Source organism: Oncorhynchus mykiss, chromosome 7 (assembly GCF_013265735.2).
Source record: "Oncorhynchus mykiss isolate Arlee chromosome 7, USDA_OmykA_1.1, whole genome shotgun sequence".
Taxonomy (NCBI): Eukaryota; Metazoa; Chordata; class Actinopteri; order Salmoniformes; family Salmonidae; genus Oncorhynchus; species Oncorhynchus mykiss.
In genome coordinates this window covers 56,685,765-56,704,548 of record NC_048571.1, presented here as the reverse complement: position 1 = coordinate 56,704,548, position 18,784 = coordinate 56,685,765, and the positions used below count along the sequence as shown (strand labels likewise).

Here is an 18,784-nt window from a genome sequence, read left to right as displayed (position 1 = left end):
AAAGAAAAATGGTGCATCAAAAATGGGGGAAAGAACTTGCACATCGCTCTGCCTAGGAGTAACACAACCCTCAGGAAAGGAAGAAGCCAAGGCTTCAGATTCTGGAAAATGCTGGAGATATTATGGTGGAAGGTAGGGAGGGAGATTGCGATAGTTGTCTGCGTTGGTGTGTTCTCCTACCTGATCTCCTCGTTGATGGCATCCAGCTGCTCCTGCAACATCAGAGCCAGAGTCTGTGCATCTGATTGGCCGCTGGGTGAAAGGAGGACGGAGCTAACATCATCATCTAGGTCTGACTCAGCCTCCACATCACTGCCCAGGAGGTGACTGACACTGCCACGTAGAGATGAGTATTCCTGCTCAAACACCGCACACACCTGTATGGTAAATACACACACACACACACTGTTAGACACCGCACACACCATTACGATAGATACACACACACACACACACACACACACACACGTTACACACGGCATACACATGTACGACAGTTACACATTGCACACATCAGATTACACACAGTCTGCTCAGATACCCAAACAAATCCACACTCACACCTCATATACTTAAACACTTTAGAAACACACATGTTAATAAAGACATACCACTTACATAACACATACGTACGTCCAAGGTAGCAGGGGTCAGAGAGAGAAGCATTGGTTAGGTGAGAGCTGTATGTAATGAGGGACAAATGCAGTGTGTTAAGCTTAACAACCATCAGCCATATTACTGCCCTCATCAGGGCCATCAGCCATGAGGGAGAGGAGGGGAAGAGAGGAGGAAGAGAGGAGACACTAACAAAGGGGAGGAGAGGGGGCATATGTGGAGAGGAAGACAGGATATGTGGTGTTTCATGACATAGCTTGGAATGGGCACAGAAATTGGACACACAGGCCGAGGGGAGGGTACCAAGTTTGGCACAGGTGTGTGCGTGTGGTGTGTGTGTGTGGTGGGTGTGTGGTGTACGTGTGTGTTTGTGAGTATGTGGTTACCTTGTTGGGTTCGTTGCGTAGCGCTGCCAGGCGGCCCTTCTGTGCCCGTCTGATGACAGCAGAGCTGTAGTGCCCATCCTGCCCTTCTACCACTGAGAAACGCAGGTCACTGGCACTGCCCATGTGAGACCTATACACACACACACACACACACACACACACACACACACACACACACACACACACACACACACACACACACACACACACACGCACACACGCACACACACACACACACACACACACACAAAACCTGGTCAGTATAGGGTGCTAGTATGGGGCAAGTGTGGGACTAGTGTGTGTGTATAGTGTGTGTGTTTGTGTGTGTATGTCTGTGTACCGTGGGTGTGATCCATCTCCAAACACTCCACTCCGGCGTTTCAAGTGGTCGATCTCATTCCGCAGCTTCTCAATCTCACCAATCAGACGCTCCTGACGAATGAAGGCATTGTCGGATTGAACAACATCAATGTCCAATCACAATATTTGTAACAGTTCAACTCTCATCCAATACATGTGGCTCTCCATAAAGTTTGTGCGTGAAACGTTTCAATGAATAGAACGTTGGATGCATAGAGGGATGTGTGTTGTGTTGTTCATGTGTTGTGTGTCCAGGCCTGACTCACCCTGGTGTGGTGGAACTCCTCCAGCTGTTTCTGGGAGTTCTCCAGATCCTGAATCAGGGAGTTCTGGAACAAACAGGAAGAGGATAAAACATCACTGTTCAGCTATAGTTTGGGAATCACTAGTTTATAGAGGCCTGAGTAAGTCGTATTTGTGTGTGTGTGTTGCGCGCGTGTGTGTGTGTGTGTTGCGCGTGTGTGTGTGTGTGTGTGTGTGTAGCGTGTCATGCCTTGTCCTCCAGTGCTGCCATGCGTTCTTTAAGGTGAAGCTGCAGTCTCTCGTTAGACTCAGTGAGCAGACGGTCTACTGTGTCAGACAAACGCTTGTTGTGTTCTTCATTCATCTTCTCTCTCTGACGTGCCTGAGAGAGGGACGGAGAGACAGAGAAAGGGAGTGAAAGAGAGAGAGAGGATGAAAAGTTCATGACTTTTGTCACCCACATACAGAAGTACTCCATACACTCCATGAGCACAGCACTAGAAAACAGAATGAGAGAGAAAGGACTTGATTTGACAACATTGTATTCTGCAGTCAGAGGAAACACTACCTTGACATCATACCACAACCACACACACACATTCACAGCTGGTTCCTCATAGAGCTACTTTAACTATACCCATGAGCTCACATGCAGAGATAGAATCTAGACGTGTGAATTATTCCAATTGTAAATATATATAGTCAGAGCTCTGTGGGGTAACAGGCTACAGCAGGAAACGTGTGTATTCGGCTCATATTTATAAAGCAAAAGGCATAGTGAGTGTGTGATACTCTAAATATGGAGTTGTCCCCCCTTTGCTGCTATAACAGCTTCCACTCTTTTGGGAAGGCTTTCCACTAGATGTGGGGGCTTGCTTCCATTTAGCCACAAGAGCATTAGTGAGGTTGGGTACTGATGTTGAGCGATTAGGCCTGGCTCGCAGTCGACGTTCCAATTCATCCCAAAGGTGTTTGATGTGATTGAGGCCATGGCTCTGTGCAGGTCAGTCAAGTTCTTCTACACCGATCTTGACAAACCATTTCTGTATGGACCTCACTTTGTGCACAGGGGCATTGTCATGCTGAAACAGGAAAGGGCTTTCCCCAAACTGTTGCCATAAAGTTGGAAGCACAGAATCGTCTAGAATGTCATTGTATGCTGTAGCGTTAAGATTTCCCTTCACTGAAAAAATAGCAGACCATTATTCCTCCTCCACCAAACTTTACAGTTGGCACTATGCATGGGCCAGGTAGTGGTCTCCTGGCATCCGCCAAACCCAGATTCATTATCTGGACTGCCAGATAATGAAGTGTGATTCATCACTCCAGAGAACGTATTTCCACTGCTCCAGAGACCAATGGCGGCGAGCTTTACACCACTCCAGCCGTTGCTTGGCATTGCGCATGGTGATCTTAGGCTTGTGTGTGGCTGCTCGGCCATGGAAACCCCTTTTATGAAGCTCCTGGTGAACAGTTCTTGTGCTGACTGTCACACTCTGACCATTATTTGCGTTGTTTGTTTCTATGTTTTGAATGGTCAGGGTGTGATATGAGGGGGCATTCTATGTCTATGTCTAGTTGCCTGTGTCTGCACTGTTTATATATAGTGTCACGTTCGTTTGATATTTTGTTTGTTTGTTTAGTGTACTTCGTGTTTTTTCGTTATTCATTAAAAGTATGTATTCACACCAAGCTGCGCTTTGGTCTCCTCACTACGACGATCGTGACAGAATAACCCACCAACAATGGACCAAGCAGCGTGGTAACGGCCAGCAGCAGCAAGACTCATGGAGAACGCAGGACTCATGGACTTGGGAGGAGATTCTGGACGGTGAAGGACCATGGGCACAGCTAGGGGAATATCGCCGCCCCAAAGCAGAGCTGGAGGCAGTGAAAGCAGAGAGGCGCCGGTATTAGGAGGCAGCACGGCAGGGTGGCTGAAAGCCCGAGAGGCAGCCCCAAAAATGTCTTCGGGGAGGCACACAGGGAGTGTGGCGAAGCCAGGTAGGAGACCTGCGCCAACTTCCTGCGCTTATCGGAGAGAGAGAGGAACCGGGCAGGCATCGTGTTATGCGGTGGAGCGCACTGTGTCCCCGGTGCGTGTGCATAGCCCGGTGCGGTACATTCCAGCTCCTCATATCGGCCGGGCTAGAGTGGGCATCGAGCCAGGTACCATGAAGCCGGCTCTACGCATCTGGGCTCCAGTGCGTCTCCTCGGGCCGGCATACATGGCACCAGCCTTACGCATGGTGTCCCCGGTTCGCCAGCACAGCCCAGTGCGGCCTATTCCACCTCGCCGCACTAGCCTGGCTACGTGGAGCATTCAACCAGGTAAGGTTGGGCAGGCTCGGTGCTCAAGATCTCCAGTGCGCCTTCACGGTCCAGTCTATCCGGTGCCACCTCCACGTACCAGCCCTCCGGTGGCAGCCCCCCGCACCAGGCTCTCCGTCTCATCCCTACAGGTGCTCCCGCCTGTCCAGCGCTGCCAGAGCCTTCCTCCTGCCCAGCACCACCAGAGTCTCTCGTCTGTCCTGAGCCGCCAGAGTCTCCCGTCTGTCCTGAGCTGCCAGAGTCTCCCGTCTGTCCTGAGCCATCAGTCAGCCAGGAGCTGCCAGACCCGTCAGTCAGCCAGGATCTGCCAGAGCCGTCAGTCAGCCAGGAGCTGCCAGAGCCGCCAGTCAGCCAGGAGCTGCCAGAGCCGTCAGCCAGCCAGGAGCTGCCAGAGCCGTCAATCAGTCCGGAGCTGCCCCTCAGTCCAGAGCTGCCTCTCAGTCCGGAGCTGCCCCTCAGTCCGGAGCTGCCCCTCAGTCTGGAGCGGCTCCTCAGTCCGGAGGCGCTCCTCAGTCCAGTGGGGCCTTTAATTTTTTCATTTTTCATTTGACCTTTATTTAACCAGTCAAGTCAGTTAAGAACAAATTCTTATTTTCAATGACGGCCTAGTTAAATAAAGGTTACATAAATAAAATTTAAATAAATCACGGGGTTTGCGCCACCAAGATTTACATGCTAAAATCGCCACTGCTACTGCCACTGTTTGTCTATGGAGATTGCATGGCTGAGTGCTCGATTTTATACAGCTTTCAGCAACGGGTGTGGCTGAAATAGCCAAATCCACTAATTTGAAGGGGTGTCCACATACTTTTGTATATATAGTGTATATGAGGATCTCAGGGTGTGTCTGTGTGTGTGTGTGTGTGTGTGTGTGTGTGTGTGTGTGTGTGAACATGAAGAGACAAAGTCAAGGGGCCAGGCTAATGTGAAGCGTCGGCCTACGCTGCACTCAGAGAGAGGTCAGAGAAAGCCTGCAAGGCAAGACTACATGCACGCACACACGCGCGCACGTGCGCACACACGCACACACACACACACACACACACACACACACACACACACACACACCCTGCTCAGTTCCTGGTTCTTCTCCTCCAGTTGTGACTCCAGCTGTCTGAGTCGCTCCTCAACGTTGCCATGTCGCTCCTCGGCCTGCAGGGGGAGTCACAGGACCCAACTCAATCAAACCTGCATTCCAGTATTTACACACCGAGCTCTTTTTCACATTGTCGAAAAACAGTTATTGTTTTGGTTACTGTGAAATCCTACAACTATTACCAGATACCTTCCCCTTACAGCTAGATACCCATCTGTTGTCAGAATAACAAATGTACGTGCATCAAGTTTGCTATGGTGTGTTCGATTGACATCCAGCCTCCGTATGTTTAGGACTGTGACTGTGTGTGTTGTTACCTTGGTGAGGGCTGCCACCCTCTGTGCCAACTCTGCCTCCACCTCTGGTAGTGTCTCAGCCTTCCTCATGGTCTGAGCCAGCCTCTGCTCTGCCAACTCTAACAACTCCTGCAGCTGACGCACCTTCTCCTCACTCTGACAGAGGTGGAGGGAGAGAGAGAGGGAGAGAGATAGAGAGGGAGGGAGAGAGAGGGGGAGGGAGAGAGAGGTGGAGAGGGGGGAGGGAGAGAGATAGAGAGGGAGGGAGGGAGAGAGAGAGGGAGAGAGAGAGAGATGGAGAGAGAGGGGGAGGGAGGGAGAGAGAGAGGGGGAGAGATAGAGAGGGAGGGAGAGGGGGGAGGGAGAGAGAGAGGTGGAGAGGGAGGGAGAGAGAGAGGGAGAGAGAGAGAGAGGTGGAGAGGGGGGAGAGAGATAGAGAGGGAGGGAGAGAGAGAGGTGGAGAGGGGGGAGGGAGAGAGATAGAGAGGGAGGGAGGGAGAGAGAGAGGGAGAGAGAGGGGGAGGGAGAGAGATAGAGAGGGAGGGAGAGAGAGAGGTGGAGAGGAGGAGGGAGAGAGATAAAGAGGGAGGGAGAGAGAGAGACGGAGAGAGGTGGCAGGGAGGGAGATAGAGAAGGAGGGAGAGAGAGAGGTAGAGAGAGGGGGAGGGAGATAGATAGAGAGGGAGTGAGTGAGAGAGGTGGAGAGAGGGGGAGGGAGGGAGATAGAGAAGGAGGGAGAGAGAGGTAGAGAGAGGGGAGGGAGAGAGATAGAGAGGGAGGGAGAGAGGGAGGTGGAGAGAGGGAGATAGAGAAGGAGGGAGAGAGAGAGGTAGAGAGAGGGGGAGGGAGAGAGATAGAGAGGGAGGGAGAGAGAGAGATGGAGAGAGGTGGCAGGGAGGGAGATAGAGAAGGAGGGAGAGAGAGAGGTAGAGAGAGGGGGAGGGAGATAGATAGAGCGGGAGGGAGCGAGAGAGGTGGAGAGAAAGAGAGAGATGATCACATACATATTTGAGATGTTTGGACTCAATGTCATAACTTAAAATGTTGTATTTTTATTATCAGTGGTTACAAAAGCAGTGTTTGCTCCATCTACACTGAGTGTACAAACATCAGGAACACCTGCTCTTTCCATGATATACACAACTGTGGGAAGCATTGGAGTCAACGTGTGTGTGTGTGCGCGTGCGTGCGTGTGTGTGTGCGTGGGTGTGTGTGTGTGTGTGCTAGTGATATATTTACATCATTTCCCATCAATTCCCATTATTAAAGTGGCTGGAGTTGAGTCAGTGTCAGTGTGTTGGCAGCAGCCACTCAATGTTAGTGGTGGCTGTTTAACAGTCTGATGGCCTTGAGATAGAAGCTGTTTTTCAGTCTCTCGGTCCCAGCTTTGATGCACCTGTACTGACCTAGCCTTCTGGATGATAGCGGGGTGAACAGGCAGTGGCTCGGGTGGTTGATGTCCTTGATGATCTTTATGGCCTTCCTGTGACATCGGGTGGTGTAGGTGTCCTGGAGGGCAGGTAGTTTGCCCCCGGTGATGCGTTGTGCAGACCTCACTACCCTCTGGAGAGCCTTATGGTTGAGGGCGAACCAGTAATGACCCCCTCCAGCCTCCCTGAGATGTGTATGTGTTCGTATGTGTCGTTCCCATGCACAGTCGATGGGGACTTATTCAGCATGTATGTGTGTGTTACCTGTCGGTGCAGAGAGTCCTTGGTAACCAGTTCGTTCTCCAGTTTGTCGTTGAGGTCGTGGATGTGTGTGGTTTCCCTCTGAGCGGCCAGGTAACGTTTCTCTAACGTTGTAATCCGCTCCTCCATATCCTCCCTCTGCGCCAGCCCCTACAACAGGCATACAGTAAGAGAGAAAATACAGTGTGTGTGTTCATACTAGGAAACTCAGTAACGGTACCCCCTGTATATAGCCCCATTACTGTTATTTTATTGTGTTACTTTTTATTATTTTTACTTTAGTTTATTTGATAAATATACTCTTGTAAGTCAGCATTTCCCTGTAAGGTCTACACTTGTTGTATTCGGCACATGTGAAGTTTGATTTGCCTATTCATGTGGACACTGGCGAGTTCTATACAATCAACAGTGTTTATGTTTATGAATGAGACATATCGATTCCCCCTTCTCTTCTCCTCTCTCCTCAATTACGCTCACCTCTCTCTGTTCCCTCTGTTGTTTGACTGACAGCTCCTCGCTGCGACTCAGGTCTCGGCGAGTGTTGGCTAGCTCCGCCTCCAGCTCTGCCACTCGTGTACTGAGCGTGCCCGAACGCTCACGGCTCTGAGCCAGCTCATGATTGGTCCGATCCAGAAGCTCCTGCAGCTCCACTGACCTGCTGCCATCGTCATGGGCGTCTATGGAACCGTTAGGTAGCCTCTGAAGGGTCACACACACACACACACACACACACACACACACACACACACACACACACACACACACACACACACACACTTGTTTTTTCAGAGAGAGAGAGATAGCTAGAGTAAGGGGAGGTTGCATGTTGTCATGATGATGCTGTTTACACTTGAAGAGCGTATCTTCTGCTAATGTTTGAGGTCTTAGTGACTCAGAAAGGCACCATTTGTGTGGCGTGTTTGTCTGATGTGTTTGTGTGGTGTGTGTGTGTGTTTGTGTGGTGAGATGTTGTTTTGACGTTTCTCTCTCACCCCAAAGTAAAATGAATTAAGTGGTGTTAATGAACCTTCAGGGAGACACATTGAGACAGGCAGGGCAGCGGGCAGCCCTACCATCAGGACCTCCCTCCCTCTCTCCTATTCATCTTTCTTCATACGCACGCACAGACCCACATGTTGCCACTCAGACTCCAATTATTAGATTTTTCTCATTCATATCATAGCTAGAGAACATAAGAGTATCTGTCTGTCTCTGCCCCTTCCTGTACAGTTCCTAGGGCCGCATTTCCCACACTCGGTTCTCTGACCCCAAGGGGTGCACGTTTTGGTTTTTGCCCTAACACTACACACCTGATTCCAATTATCAAAGCTTGATGATGAGTTGATTATTTGAATCAGCTGTGAAGTACTAAGGCAAAAACCAAAGCGTGCAGCCAGGGGGGGCCCCAGGACCGAGTTTGGGAAACACTGTCCTAGGGTGTGTTAGGCAAGGTCTATTTAAATCATTCCAGGAGCTGCCAGTCTGTCGGTAGGTATTAATCTAAGGGTTAGGAAGGAGGTAAGGGCTGTGGTGAGGGGAAGCGTGTGTGGCTGGGTGGGGGTTAGACTACAGTGAGTTGACAGGTCTCTGGGGCAGTGTGTCGCTGTGAAGTAGGGGAATCTGGACAAATCTCTCTCTCTCTCTCACTCTCTGGGGCAGTGTGGCGCTGTGAAGTAGGGGAATCTGGACAAATCTCTCTCTCTCTCTCTCTCTGGGGCAGTGTGGTGCTGTGAAGTAGGGGAATCTGGACAAATCTCTCTCTCTCTCTGGGGCAGTGTGTCGCTGTGAAGTAGGGGAATCTGCACAAATCTCTCTCTCTCTCTCTCTTTCTCTGGGGCAGTGTGGCGCTGTCAAGTAGGGGAATCTGGACAAATCTCTCTCTTTCTCTGGGGCAGTGTGGCGCTGTGAAGTAGGGGAATCTGGACAAATCTCTCTCTCTCTCTGGGGCAGTGTGGCGCTGTGAAGTAGGGGAATCTGGACAAATCTCTCTCTTTCACTCTCTGGGGCAGTGTGTCGCTGTGAAGTAGGGGAATCTGGACAAATCTCTCTCTCTCTCTCTCTCTCTCTGGGGCAGTGTGGCGCTGTGAAGTAGGGGAATCTGGACAAATCTCTCTCTCTCTCTGGGGCAGTGTGGCGCTGTGAAGTAGGGGAATCTGGACAAATCTCTCTCTCTCTCTCTGGGGCAGTGTGGCGCTGTGAAGTAGGGGAATCTGGACAAATCTCTCTCTCTCTCTGGGGCAGTGTGGCGCTGTGAAGTAGGGGAATATGGACAAATCTCTCTGTCTCTCTGGGGCAGTGTGAAGTAGGGGAACCTGGACAAATCTCTCTCTCTCACTCTCTGGGGCAGTGTGGCGCTGTGAAGTAGGGGAATCTGGACAAATCTCTCTCTCTCTCTGGGGCAGTGTGGCGCTGTGAAGTAGGGGAATATGGACAAATCTCTCTGTCTCTCTGGGGCAGTGTGAAGTAGGGGAACCTGGACAAATCTCTCTCTCTCACTCTCTGGGGCAGTGTGGCGCTGTGAAGTAGGGGAATCTGGACAAATCTCTCTCTCTCTCTGGGGCAGTGTGGAGCTGTGAAGTAGGGGAATCTGGACAAATCTCTCTCTCTCTCTCACTCTCTGGGGCAGTGTGGCGCTGTGAAGTAGGGGAATCTGGACAAATCTCTCTCTCTCTCTGGGGCAGTGTGGCGCTGTGAAGTAGGGGAATCTGGACAAATCTCTCTCTCTCTCTCTGGGGCAGTGTGGCGCTATGAAATAGGGGAATCTGGACAAATCTCTCTCTTTCTCTGGGGCAGTGTGAAGTAGGGGAACCTGGACAAATCTCTCTCTCTCTCTCTCTGGGGCAGTGTGGCGCTATGAAATAGGGGAATCTGGACAAATCTCTCTCTCTCTCTGGGGCAGTGTGGCGCTGTAAAATAGTGGAATCTGGACAAATCTCTCTCTCTCTCTGGGGCAGTGTGGCGCTGTGAAGTAGGGGAATCTGGACAAATCTCTCTCTCTCTCTCTCTCTCTCTGGTGCACTGTGAAGTAGGGGAATCTGGACAAATCTCTCTCTCTCTCTGGGGCAGTGTGGCGCTGTGAAGTAGGGGAATCTGGACAAATCTCTCGCTCTCTCTCTCTCTGGGGCAGTGTGGCGCTGTGAAGTAGGGGAATCTGGACAAATCTCTCTCTCTCTCTCTCCGGGGCAGTGTGGCGCTATGAAATAGGGGAATCTGGACAAATCTCTCTCTCTCTCTGGGGCAGTGTGGCGCTGTGAAGTAGGGGAATCTGGACAAATCTCTCTCTCTCTCTCTCTCTGGGGCAGTGTGGCGCTGTGAAGTAGGGGAATCTGGACAAATCTCTCTCTCTCTCTGGGGCAGTGTGGCGCTGTGAAGTAGGGGAATCTGGACAAATCTCTCTCTCTCTCTCTCTGGGGCAGTGTGTCGCTGTGAAGAAGGGGAACCTGGACAAATCTCTCTCTCTCTCTCTCTCTCTCTGGGGCAGTGTGGCGCTGTGAAGTAGGGGAATCTGGACAAATCTCTCTCTCTCTCTCTCTCTGGGGCAGTGTGTCGCTGTGAAGAAGGGGAACCTGGACAGATCTCTCCCTCTCTCTCTCTCTGGGGCAGTGTGGCGCTGTGAAGTAGGGGAATCTGGACAAATCTCTCTCTCTCTCTCTGGGGCAGTGTGGCGCTGTGAAGAAGGGGAACCTGGACAAATCTCTCTCTCCCTCTCTCTCTGGGGCAGTGTGGCGCTGTGAAATAGTGGAATCTGGACAAATCTCTCTCTCTCTCTCTCTCTCTGGGGCAGTGTGGCGCTGTGAAGAAGGGGAACCTGGACAAATCTCTCTCTCCCTCTCTCTGGGGCAGTGTGGCGCTGTGAAGTAGGGGAATCTGGACAAATCTCTCTCTCTCTCACTCTCTGGGGCAGTGTGGCGCTGTGAAGTAGGGGAATCTGGACAAATCTCTCTCTCTCTGGGGCAGTGTGGCGCTGGGAAGTAGGGGAATCTGGACAAATCTCTCTCTCTCTGGGGCAGTGTGGCGCTGTGAAGTAGGGGAATCTGGACAAATCTCTCTCTCTCTCTGGGGCAGTGTGGTGCTGTGAAGTAGGGGAATCTGGACAAATCTCTCTCTCTCTCTCTCTCTCTCTCTCTGGGACAGTGTGGCGCTGTGAAGTAGGGGAATCTGGACAAATCTCTCTCTCTCTCTCTCTCTCTGGGGCAGTGTGGCACTGTGAAGAAGGGGAATCTGGACAAATCTCTCTCTCTGGGGCAGTGTGGCGCTGTGAAGTAGGGGAATCTGGACAAATCTCTCTCTCTCTCTCTCTGGGGCAGTGTGGCGCTGTGAAGTAGGGGAATCTGGACAAATCTCTCTCTCTCTCTCTGGGGCAGTGTGGCGCTGTGAAGTAGGGGAATCTGGACAAATCTCTCTCACTCTCTGGGGCAGTGTGGCGCTGTGAAGTAGGGGAATCTGGACAAATCTCTCTCTCCCTCTCTCTCTGGGGCAGTGTGGCGCTGTGAAGTAGGGGAATCTGGACAAATCTCTCTCTCTCTCTCACTCTCTGGGGCAGTGTGGCGCTGTGAAGTAGGGGAATCTGGACAAATCTCTCTCTCTCTCTCTCTCTCTCTCTGGGGCAGTGTGGTGCTGTGAAGTAGGGGAATCTGGACAAATCTCTCTCTCTCTCTCTGGGGCAGTGTGGCACTGAGAATTAGGGGAATCTGGACAAATCTCTCTCTCTCTCTCTCTCTCTCTCTCTCTGGGGCAGTGTGGCACTGTGAAGTAGGGGAATCTGGACAAATCTCTCTCTCTCTCTGGGGCAGTGTGGCACTGAGAATTAGGGGAATCTGGACAAATCTCTCTCTCTCTCACACTCTGGAGCAGTGTGGTGCTGTGAAGTAGGGGAATCTGGACAAATCTCTCTCTCTCTCTGGGGCAGTGTGGCACTGAGAATTAGGGGAATCTGGACAAATCTCTCTCTCTCTCACACTCTCTGGAGCAGTGTGGTGCTGTGAAGTAGGGGAATCTGGACAAATCTCTCTCTCTCTCTGGGGCAGTGTGGCGCTGTGAAGTAGGGGAATCTGGACAAATCTCTCCCTGGGGCAGTGTGGCGCTGTGAAGTAGGGGAATCTGGACAAATCTCTCTCTCTGGAGCAGTGTCGTGCTGTGAAGTAGAGGAATCTGGACAAATCTCTCTCTGTCTCTCTCGCTCTTATTATGATTATAAAGCTTTATAACATAACCCATACATCCCAGGTAAACTTCCAACCATGTTTCTAATGCTCAATAAATCCTCTGTCCAGAGTATTAGGTCATCTGACCCTCTTGTGGGATTTCTGACCAGGCACAAACTGTCCTCCATGTTTAATTACATAAAGCTTCATTATTCCCCATGGACAGAAACAGACATTGTTACATAACACGTGCTCATTTCAGAGAATAATACTAGGAGAGGGAGAGAAGACGGGGCTCTTTGGTAATACAGTAGGGCTCAACTGCATTGCAATCATCACAATGGCAAAAGAGCTTTAAACCACAGAGTAGATTCTGCATTTAGCCTAACTCATCAGCAGTGTGTGTATGTGTGTGTGTGTGTGTGTGTGTGTGTGTGTGTGTGTGTGTGTGTGTGTGTGAGAGAGAGAGAGAGAGCGAGAGAAAGACAGATAGACATATCGATAGACAGAGAAAGAGAGAGGAGGGAGACAGATAGACAGAGAGAGGAGGGAGACAGACAAACAGACAGAGGAGGGAGACAGACAAACAGACAGAGAGAGGAGGGAGACAGACAAGCAGACAGAGAGAGGAGGGAGACAGACAAACAGAAAGAGAGAGGAGGGAGACAGACAAACAGACAGAGAGAGGAGGGAGACAGACCTACAGACAGAGAGAGGAGACAGACACACAGACATAGAGAGGAGGGGGACAGACAAACAGACAGAGAAATGAGGGAGACAGACAGACAGAAAGAGAGAGGAGGGAGACAGACAAACAGAGAGAGGAGGGAGACAGACACACAGACAGAGAGAGGAGGGAGACAGACAAACAGAAAGAGAGAGGAGGGAGACAGACAAACAGACAGAGAGAGGAGGGAGACAGACAAACAGAAAGAGAGAGGAGGGAGACAGACAGACAGAGAGAGGAGGGAGACAGACAAACAGACAGAGAGAGGAGAGAGACAGACAAACAGACAGAGAGAGGAGGGAGACAGACCTACAGACAGAGAGAGGAGGGAGACAGACCTACAGACAGAGAGAGGAAAGAGACAGACAAACAGACAGAGAGAGGAGGGAGACAGACAGACAGAGAGAGGAGGGAGACAAACAGACAGAGAGAGGAGAGAGACAGACAAACAGACAGAGAGAGGAGGGAGACAGACCTACAGACAGAGATAAGAGGGAGACAGACAAACAGACAGAGAGAGGAGGGAGACAGACAAACAGACAGAGAGAGGAGGGAGACAGACAAACAGACAGAGAGAGGAGGGAGACAGACAAACAGACAGAGAGAGGAGGGAGACAGACAAACAGACAGAGAGAGGAGGGAGACAGACAAACAGACAGAGAGAGGAGGGAGACAGACAAACAGACAGAGAGAGGAGGGAGACAGACCTACAGACAGAGAGAGGAGGGAGACAGACCTACAGACAGAGAGAGGAAAGAGACAGACAAACAGACCTTCCAGGTGGGTTTGGTAGCATCATTCCTGTCCAAAGATTCTCCCTCCTTCCTCTGCCTCACAATGATCAGCTGCAGACACACACACACACACACACACACACACACACACACACACACACACACACACAGAGGGTCACCTCTAGGTCAAAGGCGGAGTAGCAGGCATCTAACTGATTCTGGATGCAGGTTTGTCTACACTAGCTTGTGTTTGAGTGCTGGTAGGTGTTTTGTCTTTAGGCCAGAATGAAGGAGGAAATCCAAAGCTGCATCACGTTGCTCTTCAGGGACTCACACACACACACACACACACACACACACACACACACACACAAACACACACAAAATAGAATTTGAACAGTTCTGACTTTTCCATTTAAAAAAAAATGTGTTTTCCTACCTTGTCAGGACATTTGGGTGAATTGTTAAGACATTGGGGTCCTGACAAGGTAGGAAAACAAGTATACACACACACACACACACACACACACACACACACACACACACACACACACACACACACACACACACACACCTCTGAGCTGAGATGATTAGATGTGATATTGTTGTCCTGGTGAGGCCCTCTGGTCCCTCAGAATGTGTGGGAGTGAGATGGCTATGCCTCCTCTATCTACCTGTCCTTCCATATCTCTTTGTGTATCTATTCTACAGCTTCCTACAGCAGCACCAATGGAAGTGCTGATCCCAGTTCCAGAGTTCTAACAGGCTGTGACTGTCCCCAGTTGAGACAGATGTTCCTGGCTGCTGCAGGCCCAAGACTCCCCATCCCATCACTTCACACAGGAACATCACAGCACCAGGTACACACTTCAGGAATATTCAGGGAACTCTGTGGAATGGGCAATGAACGTTTCTCTAAACGTTGCTCTAAACTTCCTTACTCTTTTAGTACTGCTTCTATAATAATCTGAGAGAAAATACAATGTGTTTTCCTGGCGATATTGTGGCCATTAAAATTCTTATCTCAAACAGTTTGTGAAAACTGCATTTCTGTTCTATTCTGTTATGTTCTATTCTGTTCTGTTCTATTCTGTTGTATTCTGTTGTATTCTATTCTATTCTGTTCTATTCTATTCTGTTCTGTTCTGTTCTGTTCTGTTCTATTCTGTTCTATTCTATTCTATTCTATTCTGTACTATTCTATTCTGATCTATTCTATTCTGTTCTATTCTGTTCTATTCTATTCTGTTCTATTCTATTCTATTCTGTTCTATTATATTCTATTATATTCTATTCTATTCTGTTCTATTCTATTCTGTTCTATTCTGTTCTATTCTATTCTGATCTATTCTATTCTGATCTATTCTATTATATTCTATTCTGTTCTATTCTGTTCTATTCTATTCTGTTCTATTCTATCCTGATCTATTATATTATATTATATTATATTCTGTTCTATTCTATTCTGTTCTATTATGTTCTATTCTGTTCTATTCTATTCTGATCTATTCTATTATATTCTATTCTGTTCTATTCTGTTCTATTATATTCTGTTCTATTCTGTTCTATTATATTCTGTTCTATTCTGTTCTATTCTATTCTGTTCTATTCTATTCTGATCTATTCTATTCTGTTCTTTTCTATTCTGTTATATTCTATTCTGTTATATTCTATTCTGTTCTTTTCTATTCTGTTCTATTCTATTCTGTTCTATTCTGTTCTATTCTGTTCTGTTATATTATATTCTGTTCTATTCTATTCTGTTCTATTCTATTCTGTTCTATTCTATTCTATGCTCCAGTGAGTTGGGGAGACAGTGGGTGAAAGGTGCAACACACAGTACAGGACCAAAAAATGAACCTAACAAGTTGTTATTTTGGATCCCATTTGGGTTTTCCTGTGCACAGCACAGCTTGTACTGAATGTTTAGTTTAATTTGCCTTTGTAATGGATTCTAGTTGAACAGATGAGGACAGGAGAAAGGGAGAGAGAGAGAGAAAGATAGAGGGAACAAATTATTGAATGAACAAGTAAGAGACATTTTAACAGAAAGAGAGTGTGCCTTGGATCTGTGTGTGTGCTTAAGAGAGAAAGAGAGCGGTCGAGGGAGAACACAGAGAGAGAGAGAGAGAGAGAGAGAGAGAGAGAGAGAGAGAGAGAGAGAGAGAGAGAGAGAGAGAGAGAGAGAGAGAGAGAGAGAGAGAGAGAGAGAGAGAGAGAGAGAGAGAGAGAGAGAGAGAGAGAGAGAGAGAGAGAGAGAGAGAGAGAGAGAGAGAGAGAGAGAGAGAGAACAGAAAAGACAGTCCCTTGGTTGCGTGTTGGTCGTTCAGAAAAGCTAGCAGACTGAGGGCATCAGCAGATGGCAGGTGAGGACACACACACACAAACACACACACACCTCCTGAGTTGTGGCTGATAACTGTCCCTCTAGTGTAGTCACTCTCTCAAGAGCCACCCGAAGCCTCTCACGCACCTGTAAGACACAACCAGTGTTAGTTTGGATTGGAATAAAAGCCCGGTTTTCAGTGAGATAAAGGTACATTTTTACCTTCTCATCCAGGGCTTTGTGGTGTTCGAACAGGGACTTGAGGGCCTTGAGGACCTCCACCTCGCTGGAGACCCCAGAGGGAGGAGGAGCTTGTCTCTTCACCACGGTCATCCTCAGACTGCGCTCGTGACGAGACACCAGACACTCCAGATGTTCCAAGAGAAGCTAGAGCAGAGACATCACACATGTTATACACATATTATACACTCAGTAACGCACACACTCACTCTTACCCTGGTGTTGTTCCTCTCAGCTTTCAGTTCAGATATCTCCTCTTCTTTCTCCAGCAGCTGTTCCCGACACACGTTCAGCTCCTTGGTCAGAGTGGCAAACTCCTGGGAAAAAACAGAAGATAAGATTGATGAGTTCACATTTTCTAAAGAATTTGCAGAGCATCAGTAGTTCACAGACAGTGCTTGTAGAACCTTCCACATTCACATCACATGTTTATCCCAGACCATTTCACCTGCACCACCATTTCACCTGCACCACGGGCCCCACCATATCACCTGCACCACAGGCCCCACCATTTCACCTGCACCATGGGCTCAACCATTTCACCTGCACCACGGGCCCCACCATTTAACCTGCACCAAGGGCCCTGCCATTTTCACCTGCACCACAGGCCAAACACCATTCACCTGCACCATGCCAGGGAGATACTGTGTATTCTATCACCACTTTACTTGGGGTATTTATGTCCAATCCCCAGGAACCTCTCCTCTAAACAGCACAGTGTCAGTCAGCACCTGACAAAGTGTCCCAGTTGTGAGTTGAACAGATGAATGCTTACTATACATACAGGGGGACAGGATGTCATTACATGGCATAATACAGGAGCAGTGACACATACAGTAGTCTGTTAAAACCCACCTCTCTGTTCTCTAATGTTGATGCTTGTTACTTAGGGGATAGGGCTGAGAGAGAAGGGGTGTGTGTGTGTGTGTGTATTACTGCATGTCTCTTGGCACTATGTTGGCAGATCCCTGAGTCTCTGGCTCTGATCCAACTCCAATACCCTGCAGCTTTTAATACTCTGACACGCAGACACACACACATTGATAAAGACACGCACACACACACATCGATAGACCCATGGACACACACACACACATATACGGAGAGAGAAACATGCAGTGTGGTGGGTCTCTAGACTGGGTGGGCCCTGTAGCAGTGAGACTGCAGTCTTGCGTGGTGTTATGAGTTTGGAGAAGCCCTCAGTACTAAAACTAATCAAAACAGCTGCTCCTCTCAGCCTACGTGGGCTAGGCCACACACACACACACACACACACACACACACACACACACACACACACACACACAAAGACACACACACACAAAATGTGACAAAGACAAGTGTCTGTGCTCCCGTCTCTATAATGACTATTCTGTTCTGTCCTGAGTCACTGAGTTTGGATTTCACATGAACACAAACACACAAACACCCCACAAACACACACAGAGTATGGTTTTCAGATCACCCAGACTGGTAGCAGAGAAGAAAAGAGGAGGGAGAGAGGGAGGAAAAGAAGAAGGAAGAGGAAAGGGTAAAAAGGGTCAGTGCATTCATTTTACCATTGTTTTTCACTGGAGGCCAGTGGAAACCTACCAACAGATGTTCCATCTCACGGTCTCTCACTGTCTATTTCAATCAGAGCAAAAGCCTCATCACCCCCCCCCCCCCCTCTTCCTCATCCTTTTAGCTGCTCTCTCCTCTCCCCCCTCTGTTCCTATCAGCTTCTCGTGCACGTCAGGAAAAACCAATTGGGAGAAGCATGGATTCATAAACGCTTGAGAATAAACAAAAGGGGATTGAAAACACGCATCCTTGATCAGAGATGAGTGTTGTTCATTCTCCCCCCAACCCTCCTCTCTTTATCTATCATCCTTCACACAGAATAATCAACCAAAATCATGGCTTTGTATTTGAGCTGTAATTCTGAGTGTGTTGAATGATGTCATGGTGCCCTCCAGACTAGTTAATAAAAGATCCAGACGGCTTTAGTGCTTGTTGTGGTTCCATGGACCATGGTTACCCCTGAGTGAACTGGAGCACAGAGGACAGATACTGCTGCTATCTCTCTCTGTGTCTCCATCTCTCTAATACACACTCAAAGGCTACATATTGAAGCTGGAAAATCTTCTGGAAGTCCGGAACAGGCCATTTTGTCTGCCACAAACCACAATCCGATGTGTGAGATGTGTTGGTATTTCTGAGTTAGACTGTGAGCCGTTGCCAAGCAATGCTGAGCTCAGACATTGTAAAGGGATTTCTCTCCTTGGCTTCCTTAAGCAGTTTGGGATTAAGGGATGAAAGCAATATGCTGGACTGAAAAGTGTATGTTGGTGTGTGTGTTTCTCGTTCTCTGTGTGTGTATGTAGGATGTTGTACTACAGTCTGACAGACTCAAACTCTCTAAGGAAATCAATTCTAGATTCCACATCGAACAGACAACAAAACACACACACACACACACACACACAATATCAACACACAAGTACACATTCACTATATTTCAGAGCCAGATGAGTCATTTTAGAACAGTCAGTCAAACACATCCAGTTACTGTCTTTACAGCTCAGAGAGAATGACCTTCAGTAAGTATGGGTA

General features: G+C 48.9%; 1 protein-coding gene across 14 annotated transcripts in view; it reads right to left on the bottom strand.

The window, feature by feature from the left end:
• ppfia4 (PTPRF interacting protein alpha 4) overlaps positions 1 to 18,784 on the bottom strand; it is a 110,922-nt gene that overhangs the window by 12,265 nt on the left and 79,873 nt on the right. For 10 of the 14 annotated variants that reach the window (XM_036983584.1, XM_036983578.1, XM_036983587.1 and 7 more), the window contains 13 exons: positions 16,405 to 16,506; positions 16,172 to 16,336; positions 16,022 to 16,096; positions 13,663 to 13,734; positions 7,496 to 7,717; positions 7,022 to 7,168; positions 5,349 to 5,483; positions 5,004 to 5,087; positions 1,855 to 1,986; positions 1,628 to 1,690; positions 1,342 to 1,433; positions 1,002 to 1,131; positions 181 to 377 (listed from right to left, as the gene is read on the bottom strand). In XM_036983584.1, the coding sequence (XP_036839479.1) occupies positions 181 to 377; positions 1,002 to 1,131; positions 1,342 to 1,433; positions 1,628 to 1,690; positions 1,855 to 1,986; positions 5,004 to 5,087; positions 5,349 to 5,483; positions 7,022 to 7,168; positions 7,496 to 7,717; positions 13,663 to 13,734; positions 16,022 to 16,096; positions 16,172 to 16,336; positions 16,405 to 16,506 (1,616 nt within the window). Of the gene's footprint in view, positions 1 to 180; positions 378 to 1,001; positions 1,132 to 1,341; positions 1,434 to 1,627; positions 1,691 to 1,854; positions 1,987 to 5,003; positions 5,088 to 5,348; positions 5,484 to 6,733; positions 6,787 to 7,021; positions 7,169 to 7,495; positions 7,718 to 13,662; positions 13,735 to 16,021; positions 16,097 to 16,171; positions 16,337 to 16,404; positions 16,507 to 18,784 lie in introns of those variants that run through there. The other 4 variants (XM_036983579.1, XM_036983581.1, XM_036983586.1 and 1 more) reach the window with 4 other exon arrangements.